The 21,243-nt window shown below is 38.3% G+C and overlaps 1 protein-coding gene, 1 long non-coding RNA gene and 1 other non-coding gene across 3 annotated transcripts in view; all 3 read left to right on the top strand.

Moving 5' to 3' along the window:
* The window catches only part of LOC116687471 (zinc finger protein 420-like), a gene marked incomplete at its 3' end in the record, with an annotated part of 97,313 nt that overhangs the window by 41,066 nt on the left and 35,004 nt on the right, over window positions 1–21,243 (top strand). The window contains exon 3 of the mRNA XM_032512911.1: window positions 20,705–20,715. Coding sequence (XP_032368802.1) covers window positions 20,705–20,715 — 11 coding nt within the window. The remainder of the gene's footprint in view (window positions 1–20,704; window positions 20,716–21,243) is intronic.
* Window positions 7,122–7,195, top strand: trnan-guu (transfer RNA asparagine (anticodon GUU)). Its single transcript has one exon. It is a non-coding gene; the product is annotated as a tRNA-Asn (tRNA).
* On the top strand, window positions 10,591–14,464 carry LOC116687663 (uncharacterized). Its single transcript, XR_004331608.1, has 4 exons — window positions 10,591–10,919; window positions 12,162–12,227; window positions 12,628–12,786; window positions 13,421–14,464. It is a non-coding gene; the product is annotated as an uncharacterized LOC116687663 (long non-coding RNA).

Here is a 21,243-nt window from a genome sequence, read left to right as displayed (position 1 = left end):
GGAACAATGTTTTTGGATTTAAAAGTATTTATTTTGCTATAAAAGTAACAAAATATGAGATAAAATGGCTCAGAAAAGAGGGTTTCTACAGAAATACAACTATACATAAGGTATTTTCAAAGAATCTATTGAAGGTATTCCTACACACAAGTACTTCTTAACGTTAGTGGGAGGAAACTGGATCACCCAGATTAAACCCAAGCAGACACAGCGGGAATGTGCTGAAGTCCTGAAAGACAGAAACCAGCTGTCTGATGACTTTACACTGCACCTTCCCACGGCACTTCAGCCTATTACTGTGTGTGTGTGTGTGTGTGTGTGTGTGTGTGTGTGTGTGTGTGTGTGTGTGTGTGTGTCAGTGTTTCACTCCTCATCCTTCTTCTTGTTTTCACGCAGGGGATTTGGAGTGATAGGGTGCTTGGCAGAGGGAGCAGATGTGTAACGCAGAAAGTAAAGTAGGTTGGAGGTGAACAGCTTTACTCCTGGCTTGTTGAAGGAGAATTCCAGTCAATTTCAACACGTAGCTCTGTTGTTTGAACATCAGGAGGTCTGTCAGTAGAGAGAAAAATGAAACCAATCGGTGTTGTCTACACCGTGTTATCCTCCTGCTAGAGTTAGCACCCAATGGGCTGCTAAAAACAGCAGCAAAATGGAACCAGAAATAAGACAAAGAAGCAGCATGTTTGCAGTGACTCTATCCCAAATTTAGAATTCTTGAATGTCTCCCATCGAGAAGGCTTCTTCTGTTTTTCACAAGAAGCTCTCTGTTGTTGTTCTTCATGGACATCTTCCACCTCTTGGTGTCCCAGAGTCTGGATTGTTGGGAACTCATTGTACCGGTGGCTGATGGCTGCGCGAAATCTGGCCAAGAGCTTCTTTTGGTCTCTTCTAACATCCTTATATCTGGTTGGTGGTGTCATCAGGTATTCTTTGACAGAGTAGGCAATACATCTTTCCAGTGCTGGATCTTTTAGACGCATGGAGATCAGCACCTTGTCTGCACAGCCGCATTTCTTACACAAGTCCTGGAAAATGGCCTTGTCAAGGTTTTTAATTGTTTTTTGGGTAGTATCAAAATCTACACCCTTGACGTCGGTCCATGTTCTATTGAACAGATGGTTAACGTAGTCCTCTGGGTTTCCAATAGACCAGTTCACTTTTGTTTTCCTGTATATCCGAGAAACCAGCTTCTCTGAGAATATCTGGATGAATGCTTTCCTACGTTCTTCCTGTGCTGCTGCACCCGGTGCAGGTTCGGCACATGTCTCCTCACATACCGAGCCAGGAGCTGGAGAAGTTGCTACAGGCTTCTCTGTGATGTTGACCTTCGGTAGCTGCGGTGCTGCCAGTGACTCTTCTTTTAATATTTTGTATGCCACCCTATCAGCGTGGCTGCTGATCTGAGTTTTCAGCCACCACCCCATCAGTCCCATGAAATTCCACACTTTGTTTCCAATCTCAGCATACATGTCAGCATGTGAATCAGGAACAACCACATCACTACATGACTTCCCTCTCATTGGTTCTGGGATCAAATTGGGTGCGATTCCATGTGTGATGTCCCTATAGAGGAGATCAGTAAACTTCTGTGTGAATGTCATGCTTTTTCTGGGGGTCATATTCTCAAACTTCTGAATCACATTAACCACATTCCCATGCTGTGATTTGTTATTATCCTCAGTCTGAAGCAGAGAGTCAAATTTCTCCATGGCTGTCTGTCTTGAGTGCTCGTTTTCAGCGTTTGATTGCTTGGGGAATTTGGCCTTGAGCTCCTCCAATATACGATCATACCAAGCTTTGGCCAAGCGCAGTGTGAAAAAAGACTTGATCTTACTCGCTATTGCTTCTACAAACAGCTTGAACTTCTGTTGGTACTGTGGACTGGCAGCTTCTGCCCCGTCCAAACTCTTAATTTGACTTATTGACCGAGCGATGTCTTCTGCAACCTCTTCAATCTCCCGAGAGCATTCAGATTGTATCCGCTGACAGTTGAAATCCGGCACTTGATCCAAAAGAGGATCAATCATTGTTATCACCTCCGTCCTGATTATACTTTCGACAGACGTCAATATTGGAATCTCAATCACACTGTCATCTGATGAGATGATCTGCGGGAATTCTGGTTCCACAGCTGTAACTGGTGATTGGATGCAGTCGTCAGTGTCTTTTGGGTCCATGCCTTCGGTCTCAGGTTCTGTCTGGTCCTCAGTGTCTTCCGTCTCCATGCCTTCTGTCACTTCTCCCTGGAAGGGCATCTGTTCTGTTTTCTGCGTAGGACTGGCATGACTCTTTGTCGCCATACAGGTTTGAGCCGAGCACAAAGTTTTTATCTTGGCTGTGAAAGCTTTTATCATTTTGCAGACATGACCGACCATAGCATTAAGCCTGCGAGGGGGAGTGATGTGCTGAATTATCACAGGCTCTGTAGTGCACATAGTAGTGGAGAGAGCAGATTTGACACTTTCTGCAACCTCTTTACCAACCAAACCTGTCAAGTGCTGTGAGCTGACACACTCGACTTGGTCCTCAACGTTCAGAGCCCCGGCAAAACTCCGAAAGAGTACGTCGCCCAGACTGGACGTTACACGGTCCTCAGAAACCAGCCCCTCCTCAGACGCCGGTGCATTTCTGCTCCTAAGATTTACCAAACAGAACTTTGTTAACAATGTTATGATGTCCAAAAGCAGGTCGGCCATCATTATTTTAGTGGCATCATCGGGGGTGCAGGATTTCAACGATTCCCACTGTTCCGGTGTTATCTACAGTCGTTTATGTGTGTGTAACACTTACGGTAAATCATCTGCTCTGTGATATCCAGCAAACACAGATCCACATCCTCCCTGGCCCAGCTGATCCTGCTCTATGTATTTGGCATTCAGTAACGGTACATATGAATCTTTTATGCTCTGCTGCCGGAGCTGGAGTTGAGCTGTGGTTAGCCTAACTTATTATAAAGAAACAGTAAGCCTGGTTCTGTATAAAGTTTTTAAAAAGCCTGCCAAGACTTTATCAACAACAGTATTTCTCACTGTCCTCTAGTGGTATTTATATGAGCGGAAAATCCAAAACTATCTTCAAAGATACCACTAGCGAGAAGCAAATTAGTTTTCCTTTGTAATTCAGGTGAACCAAAGTGTATTTAGATCAACATACCACTTTCCCAGTTGATGGACATTTCTGTAATAATGAATCCACTAAATTTGAACCCAGCCAATAGAAGAAACTAAGATATTTTACTCAAATACTGAACTTAGGTATGATTCTAAAGGTTCTTGTACTTTAAAAATGTTTGAATGCAGGACCTTTACTTATATATGACTTACTTTAAGTTAAGTTAAAGATCTGAGAACTCATTTCATGACTGTCCTGACCCTCGTGTTCAGTAAAACGATAGAGGAATACACTCCCAACAGTAATGTCACATGATCAGCTCCCAGCCTACCAGTGTCCGCTGAGCAGGACGCCGTCTCCATGTCATGCTTAACACGGCCAAGTCGTGTCCTCTTCCCTCCTCTCACGTCGACATCCCCCCTAGAGGTGTTTGGGTGTTCAGTTTTAGGAACCCTTATCTTTTTCCTAAGGGTCTTCTTGGCCTTTCTTTTAATTGTTCTAGTCGGTCCATCATGTGCAGTCGCTGGCGTCCTGACATAACGCTCTACAAATGAGAAAAACATCAATTTGTTGTGAATTATAGCCGCTAAATGTTTTTAATTGTTTGTTTTTTTAATTATTCCACAGTACAGATCACAGTGGGATTTGCCCTGATCTCACACTAACCTCGGATTCTTCTTAGGGCCGGAGAAACAAGAGTCTTTGCACAATCTTTCTTCATGATAATGTTAAACAAGGTTCCAACACGATAACTTCAGAGTAAGGAGTGAATCTAGATCCAACCCTTCAACACTTAAGTTTCTTAAGAATGAGCTTCCCACTGTGTGTGTGTGTGTGTGTGTGTGTGTGTTCTAAAGGTAAAGGGACCGGAACACCAACTGTGATGACAAGTTCCATCATAAGGAAACGCCAGTGACATCACAAAGACGTGTTCTGGAATATGCAAATTAGAGTTCCGAATAGATTGTGTATGTGTGTGTGTATATTTGAATAGGTAAATGTAACCCACATATAAAATGGGCAATAAATAGAATAAATACGTCCTATAAATATGTAATAAATATATTAGTAATTATATACAAGTGATTATAAAATACATGTGAAAACTATATATAAGTATAAATAAATGGTTTATATTGACATGATCGCTTGTTAACATAGATATCCAATACAAGGGCATATTGTTATTGTGGCATTAGCCTATAAAGTTGAGTGTTACTACACCCTAGCCAATAGAGTGTTTAGGCCCGCCTCTCTGCCGTTCGCGCTACTGACTGAGACCGGAAGTGACTCCAGAAAAGCTGAATCATCGTAGCAGCATATACTTATACATTTTAAGGCTAATGTTAAGTTGTGTGACTGTTGACGTAAATTAAATATTGAGAAACACTGGAAAGGGACTGAAGAAGGCAGGTTCAAGCTATTGAGCTGTCTTTTTGTACTGGTCAGGTTTTTTTGCTCGATTCAAAGTTGAGGGATCGCAGTCTGGTGGAGTCTAGACCGGCGGTGGAAATCAACAGAGAAACAGCGTAGAGAAACTGGATGGCGAGCCAAGCCCACTTGATGTAGAGCCGGTTGTAGCCAGGAGGTTGCAACATAGAGTCTTTACAGCGGAGAAACTTGATCTATTACCCCTTTGGCCAAGGGGTCAGGTAGAACTGTGTGCACACTTCATTTCCTTGAAGGAGGACAAATATCCTTTTTGCGCTTAAGGAAGTGAGAACAGTATTTTAGCAGACCCGGGTCTAATTTATTTTTATTAAACTGGACTGAACATTTATTATTTTGATACTTTGTATTTTATTTCTACTTTTTTATATGGGATCCCACTTTTTCACTTTTCACCTTACTTCAATTGATGTATATAATTGTTAATGTATTAATGCTACTTACCCTGTTAGTTATTGCAATTAATACATACAGTTAAACTTCTCCTGTGATGTGTGTGTTATTTCACTGTGGTAATTCAATCCTTTGGCTTCAGCGAGCAAACCTATAATCTTCTGATCTGGCCCAATTCCGAACATCTGGATAGCTGAAATATCTCTTATTGTCAGGTAAATTTATTGGTTATTCTTATAAAAGTGATCAGCCTTTGAGTAGCTGGTTACATAAAGGTATAGATATACACAGATGTATAACTTTTTAAAACCTATTTAAGACCTTTCTGTGTACCAGAAACAGCTGTGAAGTAGCTAGCGCTGAACCAACCAGACTCCATTTAAAAAACAGTACTTTTAGCGTGTATAGAACCAACATAATTTCACATGTAAATCGGTAAAGTATGTGTTTATTTCAACAAACACTAGATTTATACATGTTTGGGAAGTTGTAGAGAAGACCAAAAAGGGCTTTTCATAGTTTTATTTCGTTTCTGTTGCGTTTGAATGAAGTGTGTTGTACTATCCTAAAATTACTATTTATTTACATGGAGTCTGGTGGGTTTAGTGATGTGAGCCTTAATAGACTGTATATAAATAAAACACCCCAGTTTTGCTAATCTTTTTTAAATACATACAGTTTTGTTTTAATGATGAAGTGTTAAGTGTCTTAACCCTTCAAGATAAATAACCTTTTATAACCTATTTAAGGTCTTTCTGTTCCCCAGAAACAGCTTTGACGTAGCTAGCACTAAACCAACCAGACTCCATTTAAAAAAACAGTACTTTTAGTGTGTATATTTGTGTGTGAGAGAGAGAAAATGTGTGTGTGTATGTGTGTGAGGGAGTGTGTTTGTTTGTGTGCGCGTGTGTGTTCGTGTATGTGACTGATTGTGTGTGTGTGTGTGTGTGTGTGTGTGTGTGTGTGTGTGTGTGTGTGTGTGTGTGTGTGTGTGTGAGACAGCAAAGTCTCTGATTGGTGGAGACTGTTGCCATGCTAATATCTAGCAAGGACAGACTAGAAGATTATCGTTTCTGTAACTTTACGAATTCATTTCATCATTAATATTTAAACACTAACGGAATAGCCAGGTTTATTTCTTCTAAACGTTTTGTTTAGATATTGATAGTTACATTATAAATTGATAAAATAACTTTTATATAAAACATAATTATATCAAACTACACTGTATCATTTCTTAGCTAAGTACTACATCAGTGAAAACCTAATTACATATTTAAAAGACACAATAAAATGCATTCATCACATATACAGTGGTATACAGTTCTGGCCTGGACATTTCCTATCACATCATCTACAGTAACAGGACATTTATGTTGTTTTCAACAAAGTTCAACCTTAAAATCTGCCTGAATGTACAAGTTACAGTTAGTTAGCTAGTACAGCTCACAGTTAGCTAGTTACAGCTAGCTAGCTACTAGCTACAGCCAGCTAGTTACAGTTAGCTAGTTACAGCTAGCTAGCTACAGTTAGCTAGTTACAGTTAGCTAGTTACAGCTAGCTAGCTACAGTTAGCTAGTTACAGTTAGCTAGTTACAGCTAGCTAGCTTCTGTTAGCTAGTTACAGTTAGCTAGTTACAGCTAGCTAGCTTCTGTTAGCTAGTTACAGTTAGCTAGTTACAGCTAGCTAGCTGTAACTAGCCTGAAGAGGTCATGAGAGTGCACTTTCTTACCTTGACAAGGGGTCAAAGAGACAGTTGGATGTAGATGCAAAGCATTTAGGTTAAAGCCAAAAACCAGGGGGCCAATTAAAGTTCTCCTATCCCCAGACTGTGATAGGTTAATATTGACCTCCTCCCTCCCCCCCTCCCAGGGAAAGTTAGTCTCCATTTCAAATCATTACATCTAGTTGCTATGGAGATAGCAGCCACCTTGGGGGGAGGGAGAATTTAAATCTTTTTGAAAATTCAGAGGCCAATTGACATGGAAGAACAATACAATGCACGTCCAGCTTCTCCATTTCCGCATGAGTCAGCTTCCCCAATTTCTGAGTAACAGGAAAATAGCCTGATAAGCAGACATGTGCAGCTCAACCTCTAAAAGCCAATTATGTAAATGCTTGTGGCTTAAAGATCGAGCTCCCGCTCATAAATCATCAGATAGATGCTGTCTCTGTGGCGCAATAGGTCAGCGCAGTCGGCTGTTAACCGAAAGGATGGTGGTTCAAGTCCACCCAGGGACGTTTGCTGCTTAAATAATCTGGTGTTAGCCTACTCTGATGTTTATCCTTCTGCAGAAGTGTATAGAACAGCCCAAAGACAACCAAAGTGGCCTTATGTCTATCAGAAGGTACAGTTCTGCAAACCATGTACATATTAATCTTTACGGTCATTGGTATGCAGGTCACTTGATGTAATACAAGCAAATACATAAGGTCCCACCCAACAGTTTTGTGATATGTGAGAATATAGAGCAGCCCAAAGATAACACAAGGATGTTACCTCTATCAGAAGGTACAGTACTGAAAACTATGTACCTATCGCTCATTACGATTATGATCATTGTAATGCGGTTAATTGATAACATACAAGCAAATAGATAAGGACCCACCCAACAGGTTTGTAAAAAGTGGCGGACAACTGTATGTCAATGAACAAGCTAGTTTCTGTGATTGAGAAACCGCCAGTTAAATGACTGATACATCCTAAATAGCGGAATTATCTTTAATACCAAATATTTGAATTCAAAGTCCGATTGAAGTGTAAGAAAAATATCTTCTGTGGCTTCAAGTGAGCTTATTGTTCAATCTTCTCTGTTTTACTGCTGGAGGGGCGCACGGAATTTGTGGGCTTTTATCAAGCTTTGAGGTTGGCGGTTCAAACATGTTGGGAGCATTAAAGAGTAATAATGGGATTAGATGGTTAGCTCTCAGTTGTTAATATTAATAACTGCTGACATGTTTATGTTTAGACATTAGAGCTAACTTCAAGTTAAATCGTCTACAAGTTATTTAATCAAAATGCATCCTAACTTGTAAGCTTTGATAATGCAATTACTAGCATGACTCATTATGTTATGTTTTATGTTGTGTTTAATTACAGGAGATTGGATAACTGGAGACTGGATGAGGGGGCCTGGCTAATTACTCAAACCAAAATCGGTCTAGGTGAAGAAAGATATGTCATCCTAAAATGCTTGAGATACGAACAATAAAGGTTACACATATGCTGCCTGTGAACAAGCTCAATCTGGTCTGTGTATACTGTATATTATACAACTACTTTAAAGTTTATTTGTTTATTTGTTTATTTCAAAGGATCCCCATTAGCTGACGCCAGCTAGACGACAGCTAGTCTTCCTGGGGTCCAAACAATTCATCCAAAAGACAATAAATACAACAAAACATCACAAATATATCATATATAAATTCACAAACAAAACTGACAATACAAAAAATACTAACAAACTAAATATAATAAAGAATAATATAGCACATGATACAACCTCACTCAACCAATCCAGACAATATTATGATATCGAAAACAAATGTAGTCTAAGTCTTTTTTTAAAACCAGTTTTTCCCTCGTTGTCCCGAATCCCAACTGGAAGATTGTTCCAATATACAATTGACCTATAAAACACAGTCCTCTTCATACAGTCAGATTTAGGTAGTGGTAAAGAGATCTGTCGACTATTCACCCCTCTTGTATAATGTGAATGCATATCTGAACAATAAGTTATATTATCATAAAAAAATTTAGGAATCCCAGTATTAATAATTCCATGAAAATATACTAACATATTAACAGATAGTCTATGCTTGACCTCCAACCAAGCAAGACGTTCATGCATCTCTGCAACCCTAGTTCTCGAAGAACAACCAAGAACCAGTCTTGCAGCCTTATTTTGTGCAACTTGTAGTTTTTTTAAATGACTGCTTGATGCCGCAGACCATACAACAGAACAATAATCCAAATGACACAAAACCAATGAACAAACAACACGCCTAAACAACTGTGATTTTAAAAACTGTGCACATTTACGAACAACTGCCACCGCTCTACCCATTTTATTAACAACATTGTTAATATGATCCGACCATGACAATGTGGAATCAAGCCAAAGTCCCAAAAGCTTCACCTTTTTTACTTGCTGAACATTTTGACCATTTACGTGTATATCAATTTTGGGATTATCAGATAATCTATACTTAGAACCAAATATTATACTCACAGTTTTTGAAATATTTAGGACAAGTTTATTTGTTTTGATCCAATTATACAATTTGCTAATCTCACTAGACAGAACGTGATTAATCTCTAGACATGTAGGGGCTGCATAATGAAGAGTAGTATCATCAGCAAACATAGTCAATTTAGCCTTACTGAGTATATACGGCATATCATTTGTAAAAATTGAAAATAACAAAGGTCCAAGACAACTTCCTTGAGGAACACCACAGTCCAGGGACTTGCTACTAGATAAAGCACCATTAAAATAAACTCTTTGCGACCTCTCAGACAAATAGCTCTTAAACCACTTGATTGCAGAGAAAGTAAAACCATAACTAATAAGTTTAGAAATCAAAATTTCATGGTCAATCACATCAAAGGCAGCACTGAAGTCTAGTAGTAGTGTACCCACAAGCATTGAGTTGTCAATAGATGTTAGCCAGCTATCCGACATTTGTGTCATTGCAGTGCAGGTGGAATGACCACGTCTATAAGCATGCTGAAACATCGTAGTCAAATCATTGTTCGAAAAGTAATCTTGCACTTGCTCAAATACAATCTTTTCCAATAATTTACTTAAAATAGGCAAGATGCTAATAGGCCTACTATTTGAACCACAGAAAGTTGATTTTGTGTCTTTGGGTAAAGGAATTATCTTACCCTCCTTCCAAAGTTTTGGACAAACACCACTAATCAAACATCTGTTGAAAATGTGACAGATAGGTTTAGAAATATGTCCAGCTGATAACTTCAACAGCCGACTATCCAGGTTGTCTGTACCAGCAGACCCCCCAACAGTCACAGATCGCAACAACCTTTCCACCTGCACAACATTAACCTGATGAAATTCAAAACTACACCTTTTATCTTGCATAATACACCTTTCAATAAGATCAACTGAGTTGTAATCCACAGTGTATTTCATCGTCTCTCTAAAATTAGCAATCTTATTAACAAAATAATCATTAAAATAATTTGCAATCTGTATTGGCTTAGTCAAATAAACACCATTAAATTCAACAAAAGAAGTACAAGTATATTTTTTCCCCATGATTTCATTGAGTACATTCCACATTCTCTTACTATCAGTACCACTATCTTCAATTCTCTTCTTAAAATATTCTCTCTTTTTCACTCTATTCACCTTGGTCACCTGATTTCTTAAAATACAATAAGATTTTTTGTCCATAGGAGAGTCATTATTAACCGCAACCTTTTTAGCCTTTTCCCTTTGATTCATTAAGCTCCTTAACTCTGTATCAACCCAGGGAGCACTTTTGGCTTTAACTGTAAATTTCTTTAATGGAGCATGCTTGTTAACAACTCCCATAAAATAATCCATAAATAAATTAAGGGATGCATCAACATCATCAATGTCACTTATCAAGTTCCATTTAATATTACACTGTAAACCTTTGATGTAAATTTACAGCTAAAATCTCACAGTATTTTACTGTTTTACTATTATACAGGATTATACTGTATGTGGCAATGCATTCTGGGAGAAAATAAAATTAACGGTCTAGGATTACAGCACATATCTGCAGAATGGTGCAGATTACAGATTTACTGTAAATTGCAGTGCATCTCGGGAAAATAAAGAAAAAAGCGGGGATTACAATTTAAAATATTTAAGACAACGACAGGCTCGTGATGCATATCAGTCTCTGAGGAAAGCGCGTGGACAGCAGTTTCACCAAGAGGACGCGAGTCAGCGGCTTTTTCAACATTTATGTAAGTTTGAAAATATTTTTGTTTGCCTGCATGCCTTGAAATGTTAAGAATAGTTTTATCGATTCATTTTTTTTTTAGATATGGCAGCCGATCACCCAGTAACAGTAACGTTAAGCTAGCTAGCTAGTAGAGTTAATCATCTGGTGTTCACGGTCGCTAATTTTACTACTAACACCGTTAACGTTAAGCTATCTTAACGTTAATGGTGTCAGTGGTATTTGTTAGCTAGCTAACTTCATCACGGTCGCTAAAAATTAACTACCACAAACACTGACTTAGTAGTAATGTTAGCTAACCGCTAGCTAGCTAGCTAACGTTATCACGGTCAGTAACATTATCGCTAACACCATTAACGTTAAGATGGCTCAACGTTAATGGTGTTAGTAGTAATGTGTTTAGCTAGCTAACGTTATCACGGTCGCTAACATTATCGCTAACACCGTTAACGGCTAGCTTATTGTTAACGGTGTTAGTAGTAATGTTAGCTAGGTTAGCTAACGTTATCACGGTCGCTAACATTATCGCTAACAACGTTAACGGCTAGCTAGCTAGCTTATTGTTAACGGTGTTAGTAGTAATGTTAGCTAGGTTAGCTAACGTTATCACGGTCAGTAACATTACCACTAACACCGTTAACGTTAAGATGGCTCAACGTTAACGGTGTTAGAACCCTATAGACGTTAACGTTAGTACCCCATAGAAACATTTTCCTCAAGGAGTCTAACGTTATACTGTCCACGCGTTTTGAAAAATCCTTAACACAGTGCTGCATCTACCCGAATCTACTGGAACCTTACAGACTTTGGTGCTCTCATATTTGCTCGGGTTTTCTTATAAAACCATAACTCTAACTAGCGCTAGCTAGATAACAGACTTTTAAAAAAAAAAAAAACGGTTTCATGGTCTATTTTTCAAAGATTTTAGGCGGACTTTTTTATTTCTGCTAATGAACATTGTTTAGTCATATTTGCTTTGGTTTACTACTAAAACTATAACTTTAGATAAAGGACTTTTTGTGCAAACGAAGATATAATATTGACTTGTCATCTATTTTTCAAACTGTTTATTGTCATTTTTAACTCCGATGCAGCGGCCACGGGTTTGACTCCGAGCTGCGGGCCTCGGCTGCATGTCATCCCCCTTCTCTCTCCCCTTTCAATTCTAAGCTGTCCTATCCAAATAAAGGCATAAAATGCTACTATAAGGTAATTATTGCATTTTTGTTATGTTTTTCCTTTGCAGGTGTCTGCCACTCCCGCCATGATTCAGACTGTCCCACTGTCTGAAAGCCTGAGATTAATAGTACCGGTACGTTGTTTGTATAGCAGTCTACTCTGCATTACCTTTTAGAGTTCATTATTATATCATATATTTTATATTACAGTCAATACTACAGAGCATTAACAAAAATATATGTTGGTTGTCATGACCTAACACACCATTTTTTATGGGGGAAAATACACTGATGGAAAGTCATCAGGCTTTGTATTTGTTGGGTATAGCCACAATGCCATAGAAAAAAGGTTTAGTTTTATAATTGTAAAGCAAATTGTAGAACAATGTATAATTCTACCATAGCCATAAATATGAAGACATTTCACGTGGTTTAAAAAAAATATGGGGATATGTAAATAAATTCAGATCAAATTAATTTACGTACAATGAAATCATATTGTTACCATTTCTATTATATTCCTATTTCTTTTAGGTCCAACTGACTGATCAGCGGGGGTGTGAGCGTGGAGGGCCAGGTTGTCAGTGAGGGGGGGTCCTTTGAGCTGGGACTTGCTGTTCTAATGTCAACTCACTACAACTTTAACCTGCAATACCAGGACCAGGCTGCATGCTCGTTGGAGTTCATTCAGAGGTAGGAGATTTTCCACACATACTGTATTATACACCGGGATTGACTTTTTATTGATTAAGTGCTCAGAGATTAGAATTTCAGTAGCTAAAGCTTCTAATTTGCTACAAGCATAAACATTGACTAAAATAATTAAAAAAAACAACTTAGGGGTTTAAAGTAATTTTGCAAAAACCCAGCCTATTGTCACTCGTTATGCCACATAACTACCACCGTCAAGCATCGTTACTGTTTGTGACATTTCAAAATAAAAGAATATTTCCCTCATTAAAGTCTTCTAAAATAATACTGTAACAACACAGCTCTAATGTTCATGAAATGTTACCAACAAATGCAGAAGGAATAAAGTGAACTTAATTGTATTATGCGGTAAAATATCTTTTCCAGAAATTATATACTTCTGGACATTTCTAAATTATTGGTAACTGTATTGTTTATTTCCTTTGGAATGTGTAATTCTACAATGGCATACATTACATACAGTTTTTATTCTTGTTTAGTAGCTGAATACTACTTGTATAAGAAAAATACAAATTAAGCTGTAGTGCCTTTAACACTAAAAGAGGATATATTCTCCTCCAAAATGAACCATTTCTTCATTAACCTATAGCATTTGTGTTGTTCCATTGTCATTTAGGATCTGCATGGGGACTAATCCTGAGAGAGGATCAAAGGCACCCAGCAGAAAAACTGGAAAGATGGTCCAGAAGAAACCTTCAACAGTGAACCCGCATGTCTGCACCCTGATCAGGAAGCTCAACGACTTCAAGTGGGACTTTGTTTGAGTTTCTCTTGTATTGTTTTGTTTAGCTGCAGATATCACTTGTCATTCATCAATTAACAATATCTGCTAGTTTTTGTGTTGTTTAGTTCAGTTCTTGCGGCTGTATGTAGTGTTTTGCCCCATTCAAGTGTTTCATTGATGTTTTATAAATTGTTGATTTAAACGGTTACTGCATGGGAGCCAAGCAGTTACAAGATGAGTTACTACATTATGATTGATTCTAAAATAAAGAGTTAATTAGATTTTGAATCTTGCTTTTTTCCTTGTTATTTAAGACTAATTATTTATTGCAGTGTTCCCTGAGGTTTATTTAAAGCTGCAGAATTTATTCTTCTGGATCAGTATACTGAGAATTTCATAACACTGTTTTTGTGCTGTCAACACAATTGTTGTACATGTACAACAAATTTAATTATATTTATTTACAGTAAATCAAAATAAACATGAAATTATATTTTTAGTGTAATATTGGCAAAGCTGCTGCCAAAAAAAACTGTAAATTCAAATAAAGTAAAACTGTATGTCTATTTACAGTAAAATACCTGTAATTAAAAATAACAGTATGCATACTGTAAATAAACAGTAGTTTACTGGCGAAGCTGCTGCCAGTATATTACTGTAAATTCAAATACAGTTAGTAACTGTATACCTGTTTACAGTTAAATACTGTAGTTTAAAACCGTATGCCTACTGTAAATTAACAGTAGTTTACTGGTGAAGCTGCTGCCAGTATATTACTGTAAATTCAAATAATACAGTTAGTAACTGTATACCTGTTTACAGTAAAATACCTTAATTTTAAAATACAGTATGCTTACTGTAAATTAACAGTAGTTTACTGGCGAAGCTGCTGCCAGTATATTACTGTAAATTTACGGTGAAAAGTTTTACAGTGTATCCAATTCATTTAAAAAACACTCCTCATTAAATACCCTATAAGATCTTTTCATAATAATTTTAGGACAGGCTCTAGGTAGCTTAGCTTTCCTAGAGACAGCAACACAGTTGTGATCACTAAAGCCAACTGTTACAGAAATGGGTGTTGAGCACCTATCAGGATTATTAGTATAAATGTGATCAATACATTTTGAAGTTAAAAATCCTGTATTGTTACTAGAAATTCTCGTCGGTTGATTCATTAATTGAGATAAACCACAAGTGTCAGCCATGATTTTAAGCTTGTTTTTCAAAGGACAAATATCAGACAGCCAATCAATATTTAAATCTCCCAACCAATATATCTCTCTGTTTTCCTCAGTCACCTTATCTAGCATATTACATAAATCATTAACATACTGTATCCTGGCACTAGGTGGCCTATAACAACAACCAAGAATAATAGGTTTCAAATGTGGAAGATGTACCTGTACCCATAATACTTCAACATCATCAATCATTAAGTCATGTCTCATTTTAACAGGAAAATGATCTCTTATATAAATGGCTACACCTCCTCCAAATCTGTTTCTATCATTTCTGTAAATTGAAAACCCCCCTATAGCCACTTCTGAATTATCTATGAAGTGATCCAGATGAGTTTCAGAAATCATAAGTATGTCTATTTTATTCAATTGTAAAAATAAAGACAGGTCTTGAATTTTATTCCTTAGACTACATATATTAATATGTGCAAGTATTAAACCTTTAGGTAATTTATTTATTCTGGTCATCTTAATTAAAGTTAAATAAATTCTATATTATAATCTAGTAGAATATCTTATTTCCTGAGTTATTTTAACTTCATCAAGTAGGCTGCATACATATAATCCTACACACAGACACATACATATTCACAAACATTTAAAATTGAGCATCAAAGCTCATTAGGCCGACAACTGACTTTGTCCATCCCTTGGGGTGATAATCAGTTTATCATACTTCAAACTCGCCTTATCCCCTTTCTCTCTGGCAGCTTTCATCTTCGGCCACAACTCCTTCCTCCTTAGTTGCACAGCTTCAGAGAAATCTTCGTTAATGTAGATCTTAGTGCCCTTTAATTTCTTAGCAGAAGAAAGAATTAGCTCTCTATCTTTAAGGCGAAGAAGTTTGACAACAATTTTCCTTGGCCTTCCCCTCTCCTGAAACTGGCCCAGTCTCTGAGCACGCTCAATGTCAATATTTATTCCATCTAATCCCAAGTTCTTTGAGAACATCTCTCGCACCTTTTTCTCTGATTCACCCCACTTCTCTCCTTTCTCGTCAGCAATGCCATCAATTAAAATATTTGTTCTCCTGCTCTGGTTTTCAATGTAGTCCAGCTTGTTGAACATTGCATCCATTTTCTGTTTAGAAGTAGTTATGTTTGTCTCAAGTGCCCTTATCTTTGACTCAATCTCAGTGCATCCCATCTTCTCCTCTTCAAACTTTGTTTGGGTAAACTCCAAGCTAGTCTTCAGCTCCTGTACATCTCTGATAACACCATCCAATCTTTTGTTAGTTCCATCCATGATCAACTGAATGAAACATTTAAAGTTATCTTGTTGTTGCAGTAACATCTCTTTATAGATCCCTCTCTGCTGCTCCATTAATTGGGAGAGTACACTCATCGTCACAACGGCATCCTCCTCACACGGAGATGTTTTAGCATTTTTAGGCGGCATAATGTTTCTTACCAGGATGTACCGGAAGTTGATGAAAGTTGCAAATGTTGATGAAGTTGGTGAAAGTTGCGAATGATGATAGTGACGGAGTTGTTTTTCAGAGTCCTAGTAGGCCCAAAAGCCCATCAACTTGGGCTGCAGCCCAAGCTCAGCAGATACTAGGAATATTGTCCACAAAATTGAGACGCAATTTAACTGAAATACAACTTGAATCAATCAACCACTAAATTCTGTAATACCAGAAAGGATTCAATAGATTTTTGTTGGATTCCAAGAGGCCAAGTTCTCAGACAAAACTCCTGGCAGCCATCTTGGCATCGAAGTCACAATAGACAATAGTAAAGGTAAAGGTTAGAAGATGCAGTGGGGCTCAAAAGTTTGGGGATCCCAGGTAAAAATGTGTATTAATGAGCATAAAGAAGCCAAGAAAAGATGGAAAAAACTCCAAAAGGCATCAAATGACAGAGTAGACATTCGTATAATATGTCACACAAAGTTAGATATTATTTCCATCATTTACACTTTCAAAATAACAGAAAACAAACAAAATGGCGTCTGCAAAAGTTTGGGCTCCCGGCAGAGTTTTTTTTTGCAATTATCTTGTGTCTGGTAACTACTAGTAACCAATTGAAAGTTTATGAACATTTGTGCAAACAGGTAAAGCACTGCTCAGGTTCAATGTATTTCTCTTCAGTCTGTGTTACAAGATTTGCAGTGAACGTTGTATTGTCCAGCAGAAAGACAACAGGTGTGTTACTTTTTGACTATGATTTATACCATTAGCAGTGCAAGCATTTTGCCCAGGTTTGATTTCCAGCCACCACAGTTGTATTTACAGGTTTTGAAGCCATATACAACATTAACATTACATGTTTTACCCAAGTTTCTTCTTTTATTCAGTGATATTTCAATTTCCTTGTGGGAGTCATCCCAAAAGGATTAATAAAGATAAGTCCAAGTCTATCTCAGAAAAAAGTAAAAAATCTGAATATCTTCAGTGGATGTAGCTCAGTGGTAGAGCTCATGCTTTACCTGTATGAGGACCTGGCATCTCCAGCAGGTATTATGGTAGAGTCTTTAAAAGAGCTGCAAAGATATTACCTCCTGTGGTAATCTGACTGGTAGGGTTATAGAACGTAGTGGTAGACTAAGACCTCCTGTCACACAAACTAAGCGGTATGCTCTCTCTATTATGCTATCAGACAGCACAAGCACTTTACACATACATATTTTAAAGTTTTCTTCGTACTGTATTTTTGTATAGTACTGTATTGTAGTATAATTATTGTTCTGTATTTTTGCTCCAGTTTTTATGGGTGTTACAGCAGGTATGAGCGCTGTAATTTCCATTACACTCTTGTAACCAAGGTCAAAAATCTATATTAAAAGAGCTGAAACTTTATTAAGAAGTCAATTCATTCAATTGTCTCAAAAACAATTAAATTGAGGTAAAGAGAAAATAAATGGGAAGTTTATTTTGAAGGAGAGGAGTTGGAGACGTGCTGTCAGCCAATCAGGAAGAAGCCCGGACTGTTGACCTGCACGGAGCAGAGTTCACTTCCTTTTTGAGCTGCTGGGAGAACGTAGCAAAACCCTCGTGTTGAACGATACCTACCTTGTGAATATATATTGACAAAAGTTGCTAAAAGTGATTAAAAAACCGCTTGAGACGATCCAGTGGGGAGCCCTGGACCTGTGAGCGTGCAGTCGGAGAGACCTGACTCCTCCCTGATGAAGAAACGCATTGGTGAGCGATTGTTCTACCATGCTAAGCGTTAGCCGCTAAGCGCTAGCCGCTAATGCTAGCGCGCATGAAGCGCTAGCTGAGATGCTAACTAGCACAATGTCAGACACCATTCACAAGCGCTAGAACCATTAGCTGGTGGTTTAGAACTGCAAACTTAATTCAGCGCTGTGCAATATGTTGCATAATTGTTATACATTTGACTGTGTTGATTTAGCGCTTAAAGCATCTGTGAAATCTGTGCACTTTAAGCATATTAAGATATGTTTGAACTATCTTTGAGTGTTATATTTTATTTTTGATGTGTCTAAGCATGCCCTCATATGTCAGAGGGTACACAGACTGTGTCAGCATACTAGTATGTTTTGTGTTCTAATTATTTTGTGTAAGTGATACTTTGATATGATATGGAAAAGGTTTTTCAATAATTACCTCTGGAATATTTTGAGGATGGTTGTTACCAATATGGTAATTTCATGTCACAATGATTGTTCAGTTAACATGAATTATATTCTACAGTTCATGATTGAAAGCTAAACAAATGTTCTGACCTCACTCACTGTAGGTCAGGTTTTTATGTTGGACCCTGTTGAACCTTTGATCTACCTGGAAGTTGGAGCCTGGATTGAGACTTTGATGGCGAGCCCCAGCCCAGTGGAGAACTAGAGATACGGCGCCTGCAGGATTTAGCACCTCATTTCACACACGCATACCAACTGCGCGGTAGGACAAACCTTTCACATTCAGTGGATTGAACTGAACCTGATTTGAAGTGACTGAAAACAGAAACTCTGAACTTTAAATCACAGCTGTGGGGACTTGGTTATATTTTATTTTTTTACTTACCCGGGTAAAATTTTGTGTCATCTGATAGTGTGTAATTGTTATGTTTTTTTGGCTTATCCTTCTCGTCTATAAATTAAAAGAGAAGCGTCTTTGTTTTCTCAAAGCAAGTAAACTGTTGTTGAGTCATTCCTGGTGTATTGTTTGGTTAATTCCTGGGCTCCATAGACGAACATAGAACTTCTGATCTTACTGGCCATAGATATTTATCATATAGAGTAATCCCTTTCTGTTCACCCCCTCTAAAGGGTTACAATTGACAATAGTTTTCTGTTTTTGTTATTTTCTTCTTGAGTGCAATACCTCAGAATATTAATATTCTTAAATGTACTGAACTCATGCATCGTAATCTTTCAGAGAGGAGATATCCATGCCTCTCTTTACTGAAATATTCTTCTTTTATTACAGTTTTTTCTGATTGCTTAAGCACATTTTTTGTAACTATTGGCTATTTTTGCAAAACTCTACACACAAATAAGAAAACCTTTCACCCAATTATCAAAACATTGTAGTTCTCTTGCAAAAGCGAACACAGCTAGATTAACTCTTCACACCTTTGTAAAAATGGTGTTTTCGTATCAAACATTAAACACAAGCCATCATCTACTAAGCACACAATGTGCCAACTACACACTGATGGTATGAATACAAAACACATCTGGCTTTCTCTTTCTCTGTGTACAGATGTCAATTTGAGGTCATACTTTTGTCATAGTGTCATGAAAACATACAAGGATCCAAACTTCAAGTATTGGTGTTTATTCACACTCATCAAAACCAAGACAAAGTCACAACACAAAATAGTAATTTCACAAAAAACAATCGGCCTACATCATGTCGTCTTTCTGGGTCCGGCCACAAAATTTCGTCCACATCGCATGCGATATCCTCCAGTCCAAGGCACCGGGGAAAATATCTCCTTGAATGCCGTATCCAGGCCTGACATGATGCCTGGTCAGTATCTCCACATGCCTCCTCCATCGCCTGTAAAAGGGCTACCTGTTGATGAGGATGACGGTCGTACACTTTCCAGCGCCAGGCAGAGAAGAACTCCTCGATGGGATTTAAGAATGGAGAGTATGGAGGGAGGTTGAGTGCCATGAAGAATGGGTGGTCTGTAAACCAGTTGCGAACCAAAGCAGCCCTATGGAAACTAACATTGTCCCATATGATGACATATCGGGTCTGCTCTGGTCTCTGAACAGTGAGCATGTCATGTAAGGTGTCCAGGAATGCAATAATGTGTGCAGTGTTGTATGGGCCTATGGTTGCATGATGGTGAACAACACCATTTTGGCTTATAGCTGCACACATGGTTATGTTCCCACCACGTTGTCCTGGGACATTGATGATGGCACGGTGTCCAATAATGTTCCTGCCACGTCTCCTGGTTTTACTGAGGTTAAAACCGGCCTCATCTACAAAAAGTAGCTCATGTCCCATGGCATCTGCTTCTGGTTCCATCATTCTGCACTTCCAAATTCAGAACCAATGACACTGTAGCTGACCTGCACATAGTCATATCGCAGTTGCTTTACACGTTCTGTGTTTCTCTCGAAAGGAACTCTGTAAATTTGCTTCATTCTTATTCTGTGGCGCGCAAGTACACGACTTAGTGCAGAAATGCTTACACTGTGTATATTTTGAAAGATGGTGTCATTATCAATCGTGCGCTGCTGTATATCGTGCAGTCTTATTGCATTATTGGCAATCACCATGTTCTCTATATGGGTCTCTTGCTCTGGAGTGAACATTCTTCCTCTGCCCCCAACATCTGGACGTCTAGCAATTCTGTAAAGTAACAATTTCAGTATTTTTGCATGTATTGTACGGTTGTGTTTCTCATTAGAGTATGCCAGTGCTACAGTACTTACCCATTCTCATTTCGAAATGTCCTGATGATGCTTGCCACAGTGTAGCGGCTCAAATTAGGCTGAACCCGTTGGCCAGCTTCCCTCAGGGTCATCCCATGGTCGATGACATGGTCCACTATTGTAGCTCTGATGTCATCAGTTATTCTATTTCTTACTCTTCTTACCCTTCCTCTTTCCCCTCCTCGTCCTCTTCTTGCTCCTCCTTGTCCTCTTCCTCTAACTTCCTCTAACCCTCTTGCTTCTTCAACTCCACGTCCTCTCCCTCGGCCTCCTCTGATTCTCAGTCTTCTCACTCTTACTGCTCCATCCATTGTACTCCACACAGACAGCTTACCTGTGGCTTATTTATAGTGCTTAGGCTGATTGCAAAGGGAACTAATTATCTAAAACAGTTTTCACATGTGAAAGTGTGCCAGACAGTTGGCAAGATAGTGTTAATGATAGCCATACATGTGTATAATTTTGCTAGGAGTGTGTTGGAAATTTGGTAATTGAGTGTAAGCAGTGAGTTGTGTTTAAAGTTCTGCAAAAAGAGTATTGTGCAGTGAATTGTGCCTACAGTTTTGCAAAACGTGTGTTACAAAATTGCAAACTGAGTGCAATGCAGTGATTGTG

The sequence above is a fragment of the Etheostoma spectabile genome, chromosome 4, assembly GCF_008692095.1.
Source record: "Etheostoma spectabile isolate EspeVRDwgs_2016 chromosome 4, UIUC_Espe_1.0, whole genome shotgun sequence".
Taxonomy (NCBI): Eukaryota; Metazoa; Chordata; class Actinopteri; order Perciformes; family Percidae; genus Etheostoma; species Etheostoma spectabile.
Note: the sequence above shows the minus strand (reverse complement) of the source record. Positions and strands in the feature narration are given on the sequence as shown.